Here is a 19,839-nt window from a genome sequence, read left to right as displayed (position 1 = left end):
GAAAGTTTGGGACCAGGGCAGCTAGGTGGTGCAGTGTATAAAGCACCAACCCTGAAGTCAGGAGTACCTGGGTTCAAATCTGGTCTCAGACACTTAATAATTACCTAGCTATGTGGCCTTGGGCTAGCCACTTAACCCCATTTGCCTTGCAAAAAAAAAAAAATGCTTCTGTTTCTTATAGTCTAAAGCATTAGACTCCAAGATAATTATTGTGGTGATGTTAAGCAAACCAACCAAAATGTTTATATTTGCTGACTATTAAATTTCCATTGTTTCTTTGATGTCAGAATTTAGTGTTCGTGATGTCATCACTCATTCTTTTAGATGCACAAAAGCTGTGGAATAGAAAGAAAAATGATAGTGTAGAGGCCTTTCATAGAGCCTTGAGACATGAGAAAAGCAGTTAATGATTGAAAAAGGCAGGTTGGTTTTCAGAGCAATGGCTTCTTACCCCACTCCCATGCCAGCTGCCTGGGTGGCTTTTTTTAATTTTGACTTGTTAATTGGGGCAGTTGCTCTATCTCTGTTGCTCTCCCTCTGGATGGCAGTCCTCTCAGTGGGTCAAAAGTGATTCTGATCTTAGCTTTGCCTCTCCAGTTCCTCTCCATCAGTGTAGAGGTTTTAGTGAGAGGAAGGTGCCGCTGTTAACAGAGACCAAAAGATTCTTCAGCCTGAGCCCAACCCTGGATGAAAACTCTCCGACCTTAGAGAGAAGGCAAGGCTTGAACAGCCAAGGGTGGATTTATACCCCATTGCCAGTACCTTCATCGCCCCCACTCCCAAATGAGACTTTTCAGGAGAACTTTGGTGGTTATTCTTAGGAATGATTAAAGTTATCAGGTTCCTCCTCAACCCATTATTCCACAGTAGATAATAGCAAGAAGATTGTGGCATTATTAAAACACCATCTTTAATAAAATACTGGAACCCCACCCTGCTTTAGTGAATGTCTTTTCACAAAGTTTATGTCCCACTGGAAGGTTCTTGATCCCCAAGATAGAATGGTGGCCACGGTGGGGATGGTAATCAATCTGGCCGCCTCTGTAGTCAAAATCTGTTCAGATCAGTGTCCAATTCAGGCTGTCTGATAGCAGGCTACTTCACCTGTGAATTTGGGAATTTGGTTTGAAATTCCATCCCTGTTTATATTTCTAAGCAGTTGGCAAAGTCACCTCAAAAAGTGCCCTTGACAGCTTCTCCGAGAGTCTCCATTGTGCTGGGGTAGCTTTGACTCAGCCGAGTTTCCTGATGCTCAGAGAGGCACTTGGTCTCCCTTAGTGCTCAAGTGGTTTTATTATTCCTGGGAGGAATTTGGTTACTTGTGTGCATGGCCAGCCATTTCATTCAGTTCAGAAAATCTGTGACTCATCCAGGGCTCTGAGATAAGAGAAGATAGTCAGCAGATGCAAGACTAGGACAAGAGTCAAAGAATACTTGGGAGCACACTGTGCCTGTTCTTGATGCAAGATGAAAGGTCTTCTTGGGAAGCTCTGAGCCTGCCACAGTGGAGGAGAAGTGGATGAGCATTTGGAGCGGCAGGGAGATTGATAAGGACTGCACTGTCGGAAGAAAGTCACGCTGGCCTGGTGCGGACCAGATATTGCCATAAGCTATGCCCCCTGACCTTGCAGAGTCTATTCAGGTGATGACCTCGGATCCCATTATTCTGTCCACTTCATGGCTGCGTAGGAAGATCGAATGTACCATTCCCCAAACCCTTGAGGAATGGATCATAACACTGGATCACCTAAGTCTAGTATGCCCGGACTACAAACAAAGCTGGGACATGTTCAGAGAAGTTGTGTCTCAGTAGCCTGGTGGAGCAGGACTCCATTGGATGTGGGCCCTGGCCTTCCTCTCTTTATTTGGGTCAACAGCTTTTTGGAGAAGGATGGCTGTGGCCTTAGCTTCTGTGCTGGTTCCTTGTGAATCCTAACACTGACATCCCCAAACGAATTTCATTTTCCCACCACCTTTACCTCGTTTTTATTTTTTCCTGAAACAGTTCTGGTAAGTGTGGCAGTAAATCACAAGTGCCTAGCAAAAGCAGCTTCTCGTTTGTCATTCACCTGAGCTGATTTTCAGGAAGACCCCAAGTCATCACGGCACATTCAGATTGTCCTTCCACGAAAAGAGGCCGGCCACTCCTCTTTCTGAGCTGTCCCCTGCCACCTAGGGAATCACTCTTCTAAATATGATTCTATATCCCCAGTGTTCTGTGGAGAATAAAGGTGCTTTCTATTTGGAGCAGGTCAAAGGTCAGCTCATGACAGGACAATGCACAATGACAAAGTGTATATGGATTTGACATGGAAACCTCTAGGCTGAGAATGGATCTGAGATGTCAGGAAACCTTTGCGCTTGTAATTTTTCCAGTACTAAAATTATTCAAAACTTGAGACACTTCTTAGAGCCTCAGGAAGATTGCAGTTTTGGGCTTCAGATGTAGTGAGAATAGAAATTGGAATAAACAGCCTTGTTGGGGCACAACTAGTGTCTCATTATAAATAACCTTTTAATAGTAGGATCCGAGTAACTTTATACCTTCATTTTGGTCTGGCCTCAATTGCTTTATGTTTTATTTTATGATTACTGTTATTTATATTATTATTACTATTATTATTATTATTATTACTATTGTTCTGATTACAATTCTTTATTCTTTTATTGGATTTCATTTCCTTTTATGAGACATGCATGAACCGAAGATGTGACTCTAGGAGAGTATTGCTGAGTTGTGCTGATGTCAATTTCATACTGTGATATTTTTTCTCTATTTACCTAGAGATCAGTACTTCAATATAACGATGTGCATGTTTTCCCCCCTTCTCCCGCTGCATGCAGGGATTCGGGTTCGTAACTTTCGAGAATAGTGCTGATGCAGACAGGGCCAGGGAGAAATTACACGGCACCGTGGTAGAGGGCCGTAAAATCGAGGTGCATGTCTTCAATAATTCAATTTCTTCTTTCTATTCTTTTTATTTCTTTTTTTGTGTCTTGCCTCCCTGATTTCACATTTGGAACCCTGTCTCGTGTGTGTGTGCGTGTGTGTGTTTGTGTCTCTATGTCTATCACCTTCCTGCACTGACATGTATAAAAGTGACACCCCTACACCTCCCAAAGTTTTTTGGTTGTTTGGGGATTTTAAGTTTTAAATTTTTAATTTTTTTTTGGTTTGTTTCTTTTCCCCCCTTCTCCAAAATTTTCACCCTTCTGCTGTCTTGATTTTCCTTTGCTTCAGTTTGCGAGGCTCCGAATTTCTGATATCAGACCTAAAAAAACTAACTAGAAAAAAATATCCAATTTGTAACTCTGTGTCCTAGAATGAAGCAGGGTGCCAGCCAGTATCCTCTCTCTCTCCTTAGAGGCCAGTTCTCCTCCATATGAGTGTGAGGTGCTAGAAAGGGGGAGGAGATTGTTTTGATCAAGTTTGATTGGGGGGGTGGGGGCAGGGTATGGTTAAGGGAAGAGGGACCAAGCTCAAAATGGGCTTCTTTAAAAAAAAAAAAGGAAAGAAGTTTTCCTGGTCTACTTTAAAAAATAGAGATTTCAACAGTTCTGACTCTAAGATTTGACTGGGGCCAGCTAATAAAGGACTGTTGCCCTCAAGGCCACCACTTGGTGCTCACTAGCTTTTCTTTTACACCGTGGTGAAGGTTAACTGGCCCCTTCTCCCCTGCCCGCCTCTAAAAAGGAAAAAAAAAAGTATTAAATATAAAAGCCGCTGTTTTGAGTAAGATGTCTGCATATTTTGCTTTTTTTTTTATTTCCTTTTTCAATGGTTTAGCGTTTAGGGCCCTTCACTTGACTCACTCTTTCCATGGTAACTATACACAAAGCTGGCGATGGTACGAGTTGGCGGTAAGTGAAATAAAAGCGCTAGAGAAGAAGCTTAAAAAAACAAATTTAATTACAAAACAATTAAATAAGAAAGAAAAATCCATCTGCCATCTCACATTAACACTACAAAATGTGATTTGACTTGTTGTTTCCCCCCTCCTTTTCCCTTTCCCCCTTTTATTTTCAATGCTGTTGAGTAATGCCGCCTGGATTTTGGATGTCCATATCGTTTTGTAGCAGTCTGAGCTGTTTGATTACTGACTTCATGGTGATTTTCCCCTGCACATCTTACTCAGAGTTACTGAACTCCAGTTTGGCTGGTTTTATTAATGCACCCTCACCTTCTCCCCCCCCCCCCGCTCTCTTCCAAGCCTTCCGTATGTGGCTCTGAGTGTTCTGGTTCCTCTCCTGCCTTCTGGGCTTCTCTGGAGCCCTCAGCTCCCACCCTTTTCCTTTACCTCTCTTCCTTCTCTCCTCTCCCTTACTCTCTGTCTTTGTTCCCTCCTACATTTTCTTTGGGCTTCTTCCCTTCTTCTCTTTCTTCTCTCTACCCTTTCTCTTTCATTTTTCTCTCTCCTTTAACTATAATCTCATCTCCACTTCTCTGTCTTCTTTCTTTATCCTCTTTCTCTCTTTTCCCCCTTGCCTTCCTCCCTCCTCCTCCTCCTCCCCTGCCGCTGTGGTCCCCCTTTGCTGACTGGTGGTCTCTGATGGGTTTTGGCCATTTTTCCTTTAAGTGCTTGTGCTGCCTTCCGCTGTAGCAGCTGATTTCAGGCTCTGGCGCCATCTTAGTGGTTTGTCTGTGAGACCCATTCTTCCCTTCCTCTCCCCTTCCTCTCCCAAATTGATTGTTTTTTTTTCTTTCTTTTATCTCTGTGTGTGTGTTTTTTAACTTGCATGCCTCAAGTCTCATCATTGTTGTATCCCATTCTTTCTTTTTAAATGTAAAATGTTTATACTGTTTGGTAGGTCTAACTTGAGTAAATGTAGTTTCAGTTCTTCTCCTTGCACCATTCTCAACACTAGAACCCCCAAAAGAAAGAATTAAGCCATTATTTTTTATTTTGTCTTCTCGTTTAAAATGGGCCTTTTGGTGGCTTCTCAATCCATTCTGGCCTCCCAACCCGGTTAGGAATTGCGTTCTGTGATGAGGCTTCACCCTCCTTGCAGTAGCTTTGAGGCTGTCTCTTACACGGGCTGCAGTTTCTTGGCTTCCAAACCCCATTCATCTTTTCTTTATCAGCACCATTTCTGTAACACCCACTTGCCGTGGCACTGAGAATGCTTAAAGTTATACAGAGCTCTGTAAAGAGGGTGGAGAGCACTGTGAAGCTGAGAGAGTGAGGCCATACATCCATCTAGCACCCCCAAAATGGGATTTTAGGCATTGGGAAACTATTTGGTGTGTATATTATGTGATATGAATTAGCCAACAGACCTTGAAAATGACCCATCAGTTGACTGGGACCAAAAGCCTATGATTTTTCCCAATCAGCTTTTGCATATCACAAGCCCTCCACCAATGTGAATGGACTGGAAAAGAGCCTGATAAATCCTAGAGCTTACTTTTTCTGTCCTGTTTGAAAGTCGACTTCAGTGACCCATGTTACCTTCCGCTTTGAGTACTTTAAAAAAAAAAATGACAGTATGCCCTGCTAACTTTCATTCTTCCCCCAAAATGGTTTTTCTGCTTCCATCAATCCTCCAAGAATGAGCTAGGGTGCAAATGAAGATTCTAAATGTTCCATTTGGAGCTAGAGAAACTACATTATACTCTTGTGGACCTTTTGTTTAATGAGTAATTTGATTAAAATATCAAATGTAGAGATATATTTATCTTTTATTATTACTTTAATTATTAAAATTAAGTCTATAACTGTAATTAATTTATATTTTTATAAAGAGCTCTTTGCTTCTTTACTTAAATGTTTTATTATGACAATGGATCAAGGCACCTTCATTTTCCCTAATATGGTCTGCTTCCTCCCCTCCCCTCCCTTCCCTTTTTTTATTTGTAGGTGAATAATGCAACGGCACGCGTAATGACCAATAAGAAGATGGTCACACCATATGCAAATGGTAAGAGTCTACAGCTTGTATCTGGGAAGGGGTCCTGGATTTCTTGGGCCCCAAGGGGGCCTTTTCATCAACTCCCTATCTACAGTGTTATCCCATGCTTGCTGAATCCCTGGCCTGCATTGTAGACCCTTGATGTTCACTAGGCCTGACATCCACCCGGCAGCTGCTGTGCCATGAACAGAGGGCTGGGCCTGGCAGTGGGAAAGCCTGAGTTCAAGTCCAGCCTCAGACATTGCCTAGGTGACAGACTCTGAGTGAGTCACTTCACCCTACTTACCTCAGTTTCCTTGACTAAAATGGGTATTCCCAGGATTGTTAGGAGGATCAAATGTGATGCTGCTGATTAGGTGCCTTAGAGAGTTTCTGATACATGGTAGGCTTTACATAAATCTTATTTCCCCTTCCTCTCTGCCACCCCCCTTCCCTAACTTCTTCTCCCTCAGGAGGGCAGGTGCAGAATATGACGGCCAGGGAATTATAGCACTAGACCCCCACAGCTTCCCTCAGTAAGCTGTGTCCCAAAGAGAACAATTGTTATCTTTCTTTCATACATGTTTTCTGTGAGAAAAAAAAAATTGTCATTTCTGTGGTGGCTAAGCAGCCACTGTGCCATGTGCCTGACAGAAGGGAAAAATTTTGGATTTAGAGACCCTGGCTTTGAATTCTGACCCTTAAGAATGAAACTCTGATGAAGTCTTGCCAGCCTCTGGTCTCAGTTTCCTCTAAAGATCCTAGATTTAGAGTCAGAGGCTCCCCAGCTCCTGACCTTCCACTGGAGGATTCCATCACTTGGTATGTGGGGTTCTCTCCAAGCCACTTCCTCAGTCAGTCAACACACAGGGATAGTCGCACCCTGGATCTTACCGTTCCTCCCCGTATCCCGTGTCCTGCGTCAGGACCTCTCACCACTGCTCCATCTGTCTCTGCCTGTGCCCTGGCCCCTCCTCAAGCCCTCCAGGCCCTGCTGGACTCAAGGAGGACTTTCTTGACTCTTGTCTTCTCCTCCCACTCTTGACCCCATCAGTAACCAGTCTACTGCCCAAGTTTCTATGCTTGGCAGCCTCATTGGCTGTTTTGGCTTGAACACATTTTGTGTTCAGTCCTACAACTTTCTAGTTCACCTGGGGCTACTCTCAGAGAATCTCAGCCACCTAGATAAAACAGACCTCACATCTTTGCCAGCAAGTCCACCCTCCGGCTCCCATGTTGGTCATGTCAGCATAGTCCTGGCCTCCTCCTCCTTCTTCCCCAGTTGCCAGCTCTTTGCCATTTCTGTCTCTCTGTCCCCCCTCGCATTGCACCCTTATCCCCAGGTACACAACCCCCCACCTACTCACTTCTCAGAGAGGCTGTTGCAATGATCTCCATTGGGAAGCCCTCCCCCCAGGGAATTATCTTTAAGCAGATATCAAACCAGCTCACTCTTCTCCTCCTCTGTGAACTTCAGCGGCTTCTTCTTCCCTCTAGGGGCAAATATCAATCCTTTCCAGCAAAATATACATGAGCTGCTCTCCTACACTCTGCAAGCCAGCTCATCAGACTCTTCTTCCCAAGGTGGGCCAAATTCTTGTCTCCAGCCCCCGGCCAAGGGGCAGAATTTCTTCTCTCCTTCAGGAAGCAGCAACATCATCATGCTGTTCACCCACCTCCACTCCCCCCATGTCTTGACTGCTAGTATTTATGAGAGATGTGCATCTGAGCACATGTGAACACACCTACACAAGTAATCATGTATGTCAGCGTGTTCCTGGTGTGCCTATGCACATGTGACACTAAGGAGACTGAAAGTGAAGACCATAATGAGAGTTTGTGACAATTGGGTCACTCACACCTGGGGCCTTATAGGGTTGCCAGGAAGCATTGGAACAGTCAAAACCAGTGAGACATTGTCACTGCTCAGGTCCAAGAGCTGCCTCTGTGCGGTCTGACCCTTTCATTTTTAGGCTTCCGGCCTTGACCTTTAAAATATTTATCCAATTCATTCTCCTTCTGTAGAGGATCAGAGTTGGGCATCTTTTGGACAGCGATCCTAAATCAGCTGAGACCCTCAAAACTTAAAAGACCTGGTCAGTCCTTGAGGACCAGGCCAGGTGGTTGTCACAGAGCAGTGAGTAGAGCATTGGGCCTCCATGGGAGTGGCAGGAAGACTTCTTCTCTTTAAGGATTGCCTCAGTTGTCCAAAGAGAAAGAAAGGGCCAATGTTTTTTTTTTTTATCTAAGTTGAATATGATGAGAGAGAAAATCATATCCTTAAAGGAAGAAACATAAAGTATAAGAGATAGCAAAATCAGACAGTAAGATAATGAGGTTTTTTTTTTTCTTAATTAAAGGTAATAGTCCCTAGTCTTTGTTCAAACTCCACAACTCTTTCTCTGGATACAGATGGGATTCTCCATCACAGACAGCCCCAAAATTGTCCCTGGTTGTTGCACTGATGGAATGAGCGAGTCCTTCAAGGTTGATCATCGCTCCCATGTTGCTGTTAGGGTATACAGTGTTATTCTGGTTCTGCTCATCTCACTCAGCATCAGTTCATGCAAATCCCTCCAGGCTTCCCTGAATTCCCATCCCTCCTGGTTTCTAATAGAACAGTAGTGTTCCATGGCATACACAGACCACAGTTTGTTCAACCATCCTCCTACAGTAGGACTTTACTTGATTTCCAATTCTTTGCCACCACAAACAGGACTGCTATGAATATTTTTGTACAAGTGATGTTTTTGCCCTTTTTCATCATCTCTTCAGGGTATAGACCCAGTAGTGGTATTGCTGGATCAAAGGGGATGCACATTTTTGTTGCCTTTTGGGCATAATTCCAAATTGTTCTCCAGAAAGGTTAGATGAGTTCACAGCTCCACCAACAATGTATTAATGTCCCAGATTTCCCACATCCTTTGCAACATTGATCATTGTCCTTTCTAGTCATATTGGCCAGTCTGAGAGGTGTGCAGTGGTACCTCAGAGATGCTTTAATTTGCATTTCTCTAATAAGTAATGATTTAAAGCAGTTTTTCATATGACTATGGATTTCTTTGTTCTCCTCCTCTGTAAATTACCAGGAAGTGCCATTGTTAAACACCTTTTTATTTGCACGGTATTAAGGGTTACAAATACTGATGAGCCAATCTCACAGCATAACATTATGTTCTTGAGAGCTGTAAACCAGCCCATTCCTACAAGGGGTTTATAGGCTGATGGGTCAGGAAACATACAGAGGAGGGGGTGTTGGTCAGTTAAGTCAAGAGGATAGTGAGTACATTGCCTTTGACCATTCCAGGAATATTCATGTTGATGTGATCATTGTTTTCAGAATTAGGGGTAAAAAGCAAGGGCACAGTAACCTAGCGTTAAGATGTCCAGGGAACAATTTGAACCAGAAATGATCAGGTCTCCATCATCAGGAGCCCAAGGACCCAGGCCGGGAGCTAAAGCACTAGGTTGAAGTGGAGACTGCAGTTCAGGCATAAAGATGGGGAAAAGGAGTGAGCTAGCTAACAACTCCACCCCTCTCCTTGTCTTTGTCCTTGTCCTCCTCAAAAATATTTGTCAGAGGTTCCAGCTAAGGGGCCATTACACAGTCTTCCCTTTGCCCTCTGGGGAGGGCCCACTGCCCTTTCTGATTCTCCTCTCTGGTGACAGCCTTTGACTGCTTCTCCTGCCCAGCTTATGGACCTCCACTTGACCTCCCCAGGTAATAAGGGTTTCATAAATACTTCTCCAGTTTGATAAAGTTAGTACAACCTCCACATTTTACAGATGAAGAAATTATATCTCCAGGAGGCCTAGGGACACAGCCAAAATGCCATGACATCTTAATAACACTCCCTTGTTTATGCCTTTAGAGGTCTTTTCAGAAGAGGAAGCTGAGACCTAGGAATGTGAGGGTCACACAGGTAGCACAGGAAAGATTCAAAGCTAAAACTCAAGTCTGCTAGTCCTTGCCCCTCATTCGAGGGTGGGGGGGGATTGAAATCGAATGCATATGTAAGTGCTTTGCAACTCAGTTTTAAGTATTGCCTCCCAGTTATCATTAAGACGTAAATATGGTGATTCCCAGGGACTGGTACATTTGTGAGAAGGGAGAAGAAAGTCTTTAACTTTAATGCTAAAGTCATATTGAAGCCAACTTTGGCCTTTCCCTGTCACTGTATGGGAGAAGGAGGGCATGGGAATAGTTTCTGTAAAGCAAAGAATTTACACATTCTAGATTATGGCATTTGTGTGAAGGTCAGTAACAATAAAAGTTGGCATATATATATACTTCGAGTGGGTTTTTGTTTTATTTCATTTTTTTGTTTTTACAAGGTAGTGAAGTTAAGTGACTTGTCCAAGGTCCCACAGCTATGTCATTATTAAGTGTCTGAGACTGGATTTGAACTTGGGTCCTCCTGACTGGTGTTCTATCTACTACGTTCACCTAGTTCCCCCCCCCCCCCCGCCCTTTATTTTGAGTTTTTTCAACAAAGTTTTACATTTTAGTGAATTACAAAAAAAAAATCACAATTTGTATAGGAATTTAAAGAAATTATGTCATAACATACATTACATGCTCTTAGAACTAGTCAATTTAGAAATGAAATGGACTTAGAAAGATGAAGGACCTTCAGTCAGGAAGATGGAGGCTGGATGACCTGGTGATGTAGCCCTGGAGGCCTCGTTGGCTCTTGTGCTTCCCACAACCATCTCTCCTGTCCTGCCCTTGAAGTTCTCAGGCCCTTTCTCACCTCACCAGCCTCCCCTCGAGGAGACCGTCCTGCTCTACTTTTTCCTTCACAATTGCCAAAACTGTCTTTGTGAACTTCCCTCTGTCCAGAGCTGGCTTTCCCTTATCTTGGTCTCCTCCTCTTCCTGTCCCCACCATTCACACAGGTTGAGCCCCAATCTCAAACAAATCCCTTCTGCATCTCTCTACCTTTCAAGATTCTTTTCCTTCCTGTCTGGATTAGGCAATTCTTCCTTAATTGGCCCTTTCCCCATCCCCTCTTATTCTTTCCAAATCCCCACTAAAAGTGATTGCTTCATTCCACACATTCTTTGTGTAGGCCTCTTTGTTCTGATCCCACCCTACTCTTTGCCACTACACTTTTTTAGTATATGTCTTATTTCCCCATTAAAATATCTCTTTATTGAATGCAGAAACTATATTGACTTCAGAGAAGTTGCAAATGATGGGCTTTGAGTTAGTATTTATTGAATTGGATTGCTAGGCATGGATAGGAATCCAGAATCTGACCAAGCAGAATAAAAAAAATTGGGGACCGGACAGGGGGAGGGGAAGACACCTATAGAACCTAGGGCTGTCATGGTGGAAGGGGATGATGTTTTTCAGAATGCCCTTACTGATGCTATGCAAATCAAATCTTTTGGGGGTTTCTTCCTTTTATACTTTGAGTATCTAGAGATTGTTTCCTGTTTATTGCTCTATGTAGGAGTGGGCAAATACATTCAGCAAAAGTGAAGCAACCCTGTTAGGAGCAGTAGAGCTACTGGGAGCCCCCCAGAAGTTTGGAGGGGTGGGGACTTGCTTTCCTTCTTGTACTACTGACGGGCCTTCTCCGGCTCCCTCTGCCAGGTCTGGCCTCAGGAAGACCCCAGGAAAGGCACAGCCAACATAAATTAGGTCACTCAGCTCTCATTGTTCCAAGTTGGAGACAAGCTGCCATTGGCCTTGGCAGTAGGAGTTTGCCTTTCTGGTGCACTCTGAAATGTCCACCAGAAGCCAGGAGAGGGAAGAGAGTCCAGAGAGACCAATGCCCGACCCTCAGGACTGCAGGGCCCAGTGGGGTCCATGTTCCTGTGCCCTTGTGCAGGCTCACTGCCCTCTGACATCTTGGAACCTCAGTGCCCTCAGCTGTAAACAATGATGCCAGTTGTCTCATCTTCCTTACAGGTTCAAAGGGCTTTGTAAGCCTTAAAACCTATAAATAGGTGCTGTGATTGTATATCTTGTCCTGACTCTCCCGTCTACCCTTGCAGGTTGGAAGCTGAGCCCTGTGGTTGGAGCCGTCTATGGCCCAGAGTTATATGCAGGTAGTGTTCTCACTCTTCCCTGTGTTCCCTCACCCAAAGTGGGGATTGCTGGTCATGGGTGTGAGTTCATTAATTAAATAATCATTCTCACGTTTCTCACCCTCTTTCTCTTTTGTCCTTTTAAACCCAAAAGCAGCCTCCAGTTTTCAAGCAGACGTCTCACTAGGCAATGATGCAGCCGTGCCCCTGTCGGGAAGGGGGGGGATCAACACGTACATTCCGCTCATCAGTAAGTAGCTCCAACCCCTTAGCTCCCCCAAATAGCAACTTGTGGCTGGAGGTTTTGGCACCAGACGAGAGCGGCCTTGGGGTGTGGGGCAGTGAGCATGGCTACTGCAGAGTCTCCAGAGCCCATCTGCTTGGTGCGGCTCACCACCCACTGTCCCTCTAACCCCCTATGTTGGCTTCCTGTCTCATGAGGACTTTTGGGATCTCACCATTTTCTCAGCTGTACTGGATGTTATTTTGGCCTAAGCCACCTTTCTCCAGCATTCAGGGTGACCCCAGGTCCAGGGTCCACGGATCTTTCTATCTCTGTGTGTTGGCTAGAAGAAGATGAGCTTCCCACAAACTGGTCCCTCAGAAGGGTAGATGAGGAGGTTGTCTTCCCCCCTCCCCTTTTCTGAGTTTGAGGAAAGAGATACTTCCTGGCCCATGCTTACCTCACAGATATTGGGACTCCTCAGACACAAAAATGGATTCTTTTGATGAAAACTTGTGACCGTGTACATAGCATGGTAGGCGTTGACAAACCTGGTCAGTATTCTCTCCAGGTATACCTGGGAGTGGAGGGATGGGAGTCTTCCTGCTTCTTGGTTTGGGGTTCACCTCAGGGTGCTGGCCATGGCACACCAAGACCAGAGGTAATCAACTGGACTCAGAAGCATTTCTTGTTCTCATGTCAGAGTAGCCCAAGAGCTGTTTGTCCAGCGGCTCTACAGAGAGGCCCTCAGCTGGGAGGGGTAGATGGTCTCCCAGTGAAGAAAAGCAAGGAGTTTTCTCATCCTCTTCCTTGTCTTCCCCTGCAGTTCCCGGCTTCCCTTACCCCACTGCAGCCACCACAGCAGCCGCATTCAGAGGAGCCCACCTAAGGGGCCGAGGGCGGACGGTGTACGGTGCAGTCAGAGCGGTACCTCCTACAGCCATCCCTGCCTACCCAGGGTAAGCACTGGCTTCCACACTCAAGTGGACTGCCCAAATAAGCAACTGGACATGAAGGGAAGCCCTCTCCAGCACAGTGCCCAATGGGATGGGCAGAACCACAATGGGGTGTCCTCAGAACACAAAGCTAAAGTCACTTTCAAGTGGTTATGCAAAACTTCATGGGTTAACTTTAAGCCATCTTGGTGTTGGTGTCAACCAGTGCCTTCTGGTGTTTACTAGCAGTGTGTTAGCATGGCATTCACTTGGCATCGCACGAATGTAGAATAATACTTTTGTCTGAAGAAAAGAAAACCAAGCACTCCAGGCCTCAGATCAGGGCTGCATCTGCTCTCTGCACTCTTTGCCCCCCACCAGATCCAAGCTGAGTGTCTTCCAAGCCATCCCCTTGGGTTGTGCTGCCTGCGTGGGGAGCATCAGAGCCAGCTACCCACAATGGGTTTGCTTTCTTTGTAGGAAACAGATTAAAAGAGGTTAATTCATAAATCAGCAAAGTTCATTTAAATGAAGGGAGAGAGGGAGAAGTAGGATTTAAGCTGCAGTTGCCTTGTGAAAGTTAATAAAATTATCGATGCGGCTGAGTGTCCTCCACCCTTTGATTTTTTTTTTTTTTTTTTTTTTTTTTTGGTCTGGAGGGTGCCTCATGCAGTGGAAGGGCTCCCTAGCAACAAATAAATCCATTGTTCCTGAGATGGGGGAAAGGAGTGAAGGCAGCAGGGTCTGTTGGAGTTGTTTCATGGAATTTTGGGGGAGAGTGTTTTTTGTAAATGAGCTTACTCCAAAAACTTTCTCTTTTGGATTCATGGATACAGCTCTTAGGATATTCTTTTTTGTCTCTACCTCCAAAGGAGCAGTCCTTTTCATTCTCACTTAAAGGAGTCCAGGCAGTGTTGTCTGCTGCCTGGCCCCAAGGATGGATGTCAAGGGAAAGAGTCCCCATTGTTGTCCATCTTCTACAAGTTTGATTTATTTGCCAAGGACCAGATGGGTCAGTGGAACTAGGAGCAAGTCAGAGGTCTTCTTCCTCTGTGGTGAATCCGTGTCTTGGTGCCAGCATTCACTGCCCAGGGCTAGGCAAGGTCTATGTGCACCTTGAGGAGGGCAGTGACCATCTGAAAGAGGATGCCCCCAAGTCACTGAAATGACCTTTGATTTCCAGCTTATCAGAGTTTCGTTATGTATTTCACCATCTCCCATCTTTTGCTCCTACTAATTGCATTTTTTTATCTTTTGTTCTCTAAAATTGATTCTCTAACCTCTGAACCCTAACAGCATCTCTTTTCAAAGAAACTAATAAAATACATATAGTATTTTGCCAGGAAGCACTCAGAGGAACCTCAAGAAGTATTTTAGTTGTGCTGCTACCTAAAGAATTCGCTTCTGGACTATTTCTTATGGCTATCCAAGAGTCATCATCATTACTTTTCCAAGGTGAAGCTGCTCTCATACATGGAGCTCGCTAGGAACATTTTGTTTTAAAAATCCTTTGAGTTAACTCTCTGAAATGGATAATTCATTTTTAGTCCTTTAAATAGGTCATTTCAGTCATTTTTGACAAAACTCAAAAGCCTGAGGTCTCTCAAGTGTTCTATCTTCTTCTCTTATGGGATGCTATCTTTATGTCTAATCCCAGGGATCCGAGTGTCCAATGTCAGATACTGATTTCATGCTTTTCTTTTATGAACCAAACTTCCTACATTAGAAAGATGGCAGTGGCTGACCTGGCTTTGTTTTGAGAACGGAATGACAATTTTTATTCCTCATAATGACTTTCCAAACAGAATATTGGAATCTGATGGAATAGAGACCATGTCTACGTATTCTGGTTCAGGTTTCACCAACTTTCTCTGAAATAAGAAGTTTTTGAAGCCTTTTCTTGATCTTTTTGTAAAACAGCCAGAGATGCCCATGGCAAGTCTGATTCCCTTACTGGCCATTTTCTAGCTCTCTGCCTCCAAGCTCTTCATCTGTCCCCCCAAAACAACAGCTTGGATTTATATCACTGTCACTTCAGACCTTGAACTGACTGGGAGAAAGTGAGCAGCCCCCAGAATCTGAGAACCTAGTGGAGGGGCCTCATGGCCAAAGGCAGAGGCAGAGATGAGACAAGACATGCCGGGGTAATCCCCGAGCCCCACTCTTCTCTGCTTCCCCAATAGAAGCTCTGAGATCTAGGGCCTCAGTCATGTCCGGGAAGAAGCTCAACCTGCTCTGGCTCTCTCCTCAAGTGTCCAGGGCCACTCTCTCCTGCGCCTCTGTATATCCAAGGTACACGAGGGAATATTTCTGCCTTCTCTCGTTGACTGGGCCACTTAAAGGCCCAAGGAAGGGAGTCCAGGCTTATGTTTCCCTCCTGCTCTTCTCTCCCTGGGCAAGTCTCTGTGCACACAGGCACCCTCACAGTTTCGGATTTCACTTGTAAAACGAGTCTTAGGTTGCCCAGAAACAAACCCAGAGCCATCCATCATGACCAGTTTTCTAATGAGGGAAGAGAAGTCCCTGGACTTTAAAGCCTCACTGCCACAGTCCCTGGCAAGCCGCCTTCACAGCCTGTCTGCAGGCTGCCCCCTTACACCCCCCCACACACACCCCAGCTTCACTTGCTGCCCCCGGCCAGAAATGACCCTGCAGGCCTTTCAGCCACTCCTTCCCCCTTTGGGGTCTATTGTTCCTAGCTGGAATCCCCACTGCACCTTTCAGTTCTTGGACCTTGGACCAATCACCTTAACCTCTTTAGCTCATTACCTCTGCTTGTGAAAGCAATGCATTGTGGGTATTTTTGGTTGTGTTTTGTTTTGTTTTGAATTACATTTCTCTGTTTACTTTGGTCAGAATTGATTGACTTGTTTTTCTGAGGTGTTGCATTGGTTCTTTAAAATGCTGAATAATAATACTTTGCATGCCTGTGTGATCAGCCAAATCTTACCGCATGTCTAATGTGCAGGGTCAAAGCAGGTGATGTATGGATATCAAAAGCACATTTTTCTTTAATGTAGCCTCAAAATGAAAACAAAATATTCACTGTCAACTGAACCTTGCTTTACATATAAGGACAGCCCTCTGGGGGCTTTGGAGCTTTATTTTCCATATGAAACCTTTTTCTTAAAGGCCTTTATAATTGTTCTGCTTTTTTTTTTTAATCTAGTCTTATCTTTAATCAAAGTATTTCAGAGTTCTGTAAAAATGTTTCCACTTGACTAACTCTGTGATGGGGTTCCCCCTGGAGTCCAATCCTTATTGTTCCCAGCTTTGTAGACATCCCCCTCTCCTTGCATGTCCTTAAGAGCCTCTTGAGGCCCCTGCCCCGCGGGTGTGAGCTTCTGAGGTCCCCCCCATCCCAGCCCCGGAGCCCAGGTGTGGATTCACACATCACCTGCCTGTGGAGAGCGCATGTGCATGCTGCCGTCCTCAATAACCGGAACGTGTTTCTGTTCTTTTGTTTTTTTGGTCTTGTTTTTGTGTGGATTTTCTGCAGTGTGGTTTACCAGGACGGATTTTACGGTGCTGACCTCTATGTAAGTACACACACTGGGGCTTCTCACCCCAACCCCTAATGAGCCAGCCTTTTTTTTTCTGTTGGTTTGGTGTTTTGAACTATAATTTCTTTACTTTGATTTTTTTCCTCTTGTGGACTTAGACATCGATATGTATAGAGTTAAGAATGCAAGCATGCTTCTCCATCCCTGCGCTTGCCCCAGGTGCAAGAAAGACCTGAGCCTTTGGGGGTCCTGGTCATCAATTGCCAGGGTCAGTTTATTGACCTTTCTCTTCTCCCACCCTCATGCACAGGCATTCTCTGGATCTCTAAGCTACCTGAGAGACGATTAGCTAATTGCACAATTCTCTTAATTTCTCCCCTGGATTTTGTAGAATTTGCCCATGTAAAGAGCAGGACTGGCTCAGCCTCCCTTCTCCTCCCCCTCCCCCCCTTTTCTTTCCTTTCTTTTCTGTTTCTCTCCCTCTTTAAGTCATTTCAATCTTGATTTGGGCAGTAGGCGTTCAAGTCTTAGACCTTGATGTAGCTAGCCCAAAGTTTAAAGGAGTGAATTTTGACCCTAGTGGGAATCTTAAGGAGTCCAAGAGGGCTAATAGATTATTGGGGCTGCCCATTTAAGACCTTCCACTTTGGCCTTTACCAGAAGACATCCAGACCAACCTCTGGGTTGTCACTTTCCTTTAAAGTCTTATGGGGAGGGCTGATGGTAGGAGATTGAATATGACAGAGCCGGCACCTCCCTTCCTTACAAACAGCCAGGAAATGTCTTTTCTGGACATGTGTAATGTTGAACCTCACTCTCCACTTGTGTCCTTTATCCATAGGAGTTTCTGATCCTCTATATGGTTGGAGTGGTGGCATCAAGGCAGGGGAAAGTGCCCCCTTGTGTCATCTTGACTCCCTGAGTTCTGGGGCTTATACAGAGAGCGACTTAGAATTTCCCTCAGGAGTTACTCCCTGAGAATAAGTTGGGCTCTCCTGGCACTCAAGAAACTTGTGTAAGAATACCTTCCCCCAGTCCTTCAGAGACCCCTGAAACTCAACTCAACTCAATTCAAAAGTTGTGGACTTCCAAAGTAACAGAGCCCCAAATCCTAGGAGACGTGAGGGAAAGACATTGAGAGGGGATGAATGGACTTGCCTCAACACACTTGGGTGCCCAGACGTGCTCCAAGGTTATTTCAGCATAGAAAGCATGGAGAAATGTCTCTTTTTTTCTTCTGTTTTGTTTCACAATGAAGCTTGAGGTTAGGGAAAATGGATTCCTTCTTAAGCCAAATTGCTCAGTTCACCATGTATATATTTACATAAGACTTCTTCCATTTCCCATATAGACATTCTCATGAAAAACCAAGGTTCCTAGAGAAGAGTCCCCACCCACCCAAATTCTTTTGAGGCAAGTATCTGACATTTAGGTACTTCCTCTCAGATTTTGTGTTTGCTCCACGTACTTGCTTAAATGGATATATTATTTTCTTAAAGTCCCTTTTTCTCTCCAGGCCTCAGTTTCCTCTTCTGTAAAATCAAGAGTGGACTCAGTGGCCTCTCAGGTCTCTTTCAGCCTGCAGACTAGATCCTACTCTGCAAACACTTGTTGGAAGCCTCTTCCCTCTTGGACACATCCCACCTTTGTTGTATGGAGCAAGGAGCTGTTCCCTAAATCTCAGTAGAACTGCCCTTGTGACCAAATGATGTTCTTCACCTTCCCCAAAGGATGCTCCTTGAACAACGTAACTGCCCCTTTACCAGATGGGCATTACTGAACAGAGGTTCTTGATCTTGTTTGGGCCATGGGCTCCTTGGGCAGGCAGTGTGGGGAAATCAGTGCCTAAAACAAACACATAAAATTCCCAAGGTGTCAAAATATTTTTAAAAACCAGTGCACAGATCTTTGCATGGGCTTGAACACTGAAGGAAAAATACAGATACAGTGAGCTCAAGTCCAGGAGGTACACTAAGGGAGGTCCCTAGGATCATGAGCCCTTTAAGTTTCCCATGACACACTGTGCTGGGTAGAAGAGCCAAAGTGGGATTTCCGAACCCCCTGCTCTTGGGCAGAAGCTTGTCTTGGGATCCTTCTGGCTGCATCCTGAACTGGCCCAGAAGAGAAAAGATGCCCAGCGGGCCACTCGAGGTCATAGGAGAAATGCAGGAGGCAGAAGAGGGGCTTTGGGGAAGGACCAGGGGTTTGTTTCTGTATTTCCTGTTTTTTCAACTTTCCTTTGTCATAAATTTAGTTTATGGATTATGGACCTTCTTTCCCTTCTTGCTTTCTGTTCTGGGGCAGCCATCTCTTTGAACTCCCCTTGACAATCCCTTTTCCTTTGGAGCTGACGTGTCCATGCTTGGTGAAGGGTGAGCAGGAGTGGGACAGGAGCGGTTCCCCCGATTCACTCCGACCGCTCCAGAGACTCAGCTCTGTCCGTGAAAAGCATGCTTGCATCCAGAGAAAAGAAAAGGCTGGCTGGGCCCTTGGCGGCCGCTTGTATGATTGTTTCCTTCCACAGCTGTGTTTTTTTGAACTGCTCTCCCTGTGTTCTGTTATAGAATAGTCTTACAGGAACCAATCATTAGCGCTAAAATACCTCAGGTAGGAGTGCCAGTGTGACCTGCCAACCAATCAGATTGTGGATTGCAGTGGAAAAATTGAATTCTACTAACCATTCCAGCTCCACATTAGAGATGGGAACAGAGGCTTTTTTTGGACAGTGGAGACTTGTGAGCATGTGGCCAAAGGCCCGCTGCCTCCGCACTGCGCAGAGTTGTATCTGTGCCACCAAAGGGGCTTGCTTCTAGACTTGTCCTCTTGTCCTGACCCCAGGAAGCCCAAAGGCTCCCCTCCCATCACTGCCACCCTTTTTTGTTCATCACTCCCCTCTATCCACGGTGTTTGAGAGCTCGCCCTTTGACTTGGTGTCTTAGCACGTCAGAGCAGAGTCTTAGGGAGGAGAACAAGCAAAGCAAGGAACTGAGAACCAGACTTGGGGTCCCAAGCCTCTGAGATCAGCACCCATCCTGGGAATGCAGCCCTCTGTGACTTTCTGTCCTCAACAGTGCAGGTGGACAGGAGCTCTGGGTCCTCCTCATTCTTTCTCATTTCTCTCAGAAGGGACAGTGTGAGGAGTATAGCATAATGAGCTGACAGAAGTCTTGTCATAGCATAGGAAGCTAGAAATAGGAGGAGGGGCTTTGACTTGCAGAGTTGACTTAGTTTGTAGGTATGCCCTAAGGCT

The 19,839-nt window shown here is 45.1% G+C and overlaps 1 protein-coding gene across 27 annotated transcripts in view; it reads left to right on the top strand.

The window, feature by feature from the left end:
• Positions 1-19,839, top strand: part of RBFOX2 (RNA binding fox-1 homolog 2) — a 282,975-nt gene that overhangs the window by 256,491 nt on the left and 6,645 nt on the right. For 11 of the 27 annotated variants that reach the window (XM_074226822.1, XM_074226805.1, XM_074226803.1 and 8 more), the window contains 6 exons: positions 2,845-2,937; positions 5,859-5,919; positions 11,896-11,949; positions 12,083-12,178; positions 12,978-13,110; positions 16,586-16,625. In XM_074226822.1, the coding sequence (XP_074082923.1) occupies positions 2,845-2,937; positions 5,859-5,919; positions 11,896-11,949; positions 12,083-12,178; positions 12,978-13,110; positions 16,586-16,625 (477 nt within the window). Of the gene's footprint in view, positions 1-2,844; positions 2,938-5,858; positions 5,920-11,895; positions 11,950-12,082; positions 12,179-12,977; positions 13,111-16,585; positions 16,626-19,153; positions 19,197-19,839 lie in introns of all 27 variants that reach the window. The other 16 variants (XM_074226813.1, XM_074226806.1, XM_074226829.1 and 13 more) reach the window with 7 other exon arrangements.

Source organism: Macrotis lagotis, chromosome 2, assembly GCF_037893015.1.
Source record: "Macrotis lagotis isolate mMagLag1 chromosome 2, bilby.v1.9.chrom.fasta, whole genome shotgun sequence".
NCBI lineage: Eukaryota > Metazoa > Chordata > Mammalia > Peramelemorphia > Peramelidae > Macrotis > Macrotis lagotis.
This window is presented reverse-complemented; position numbering and strand designations above follow the sequence as displayed.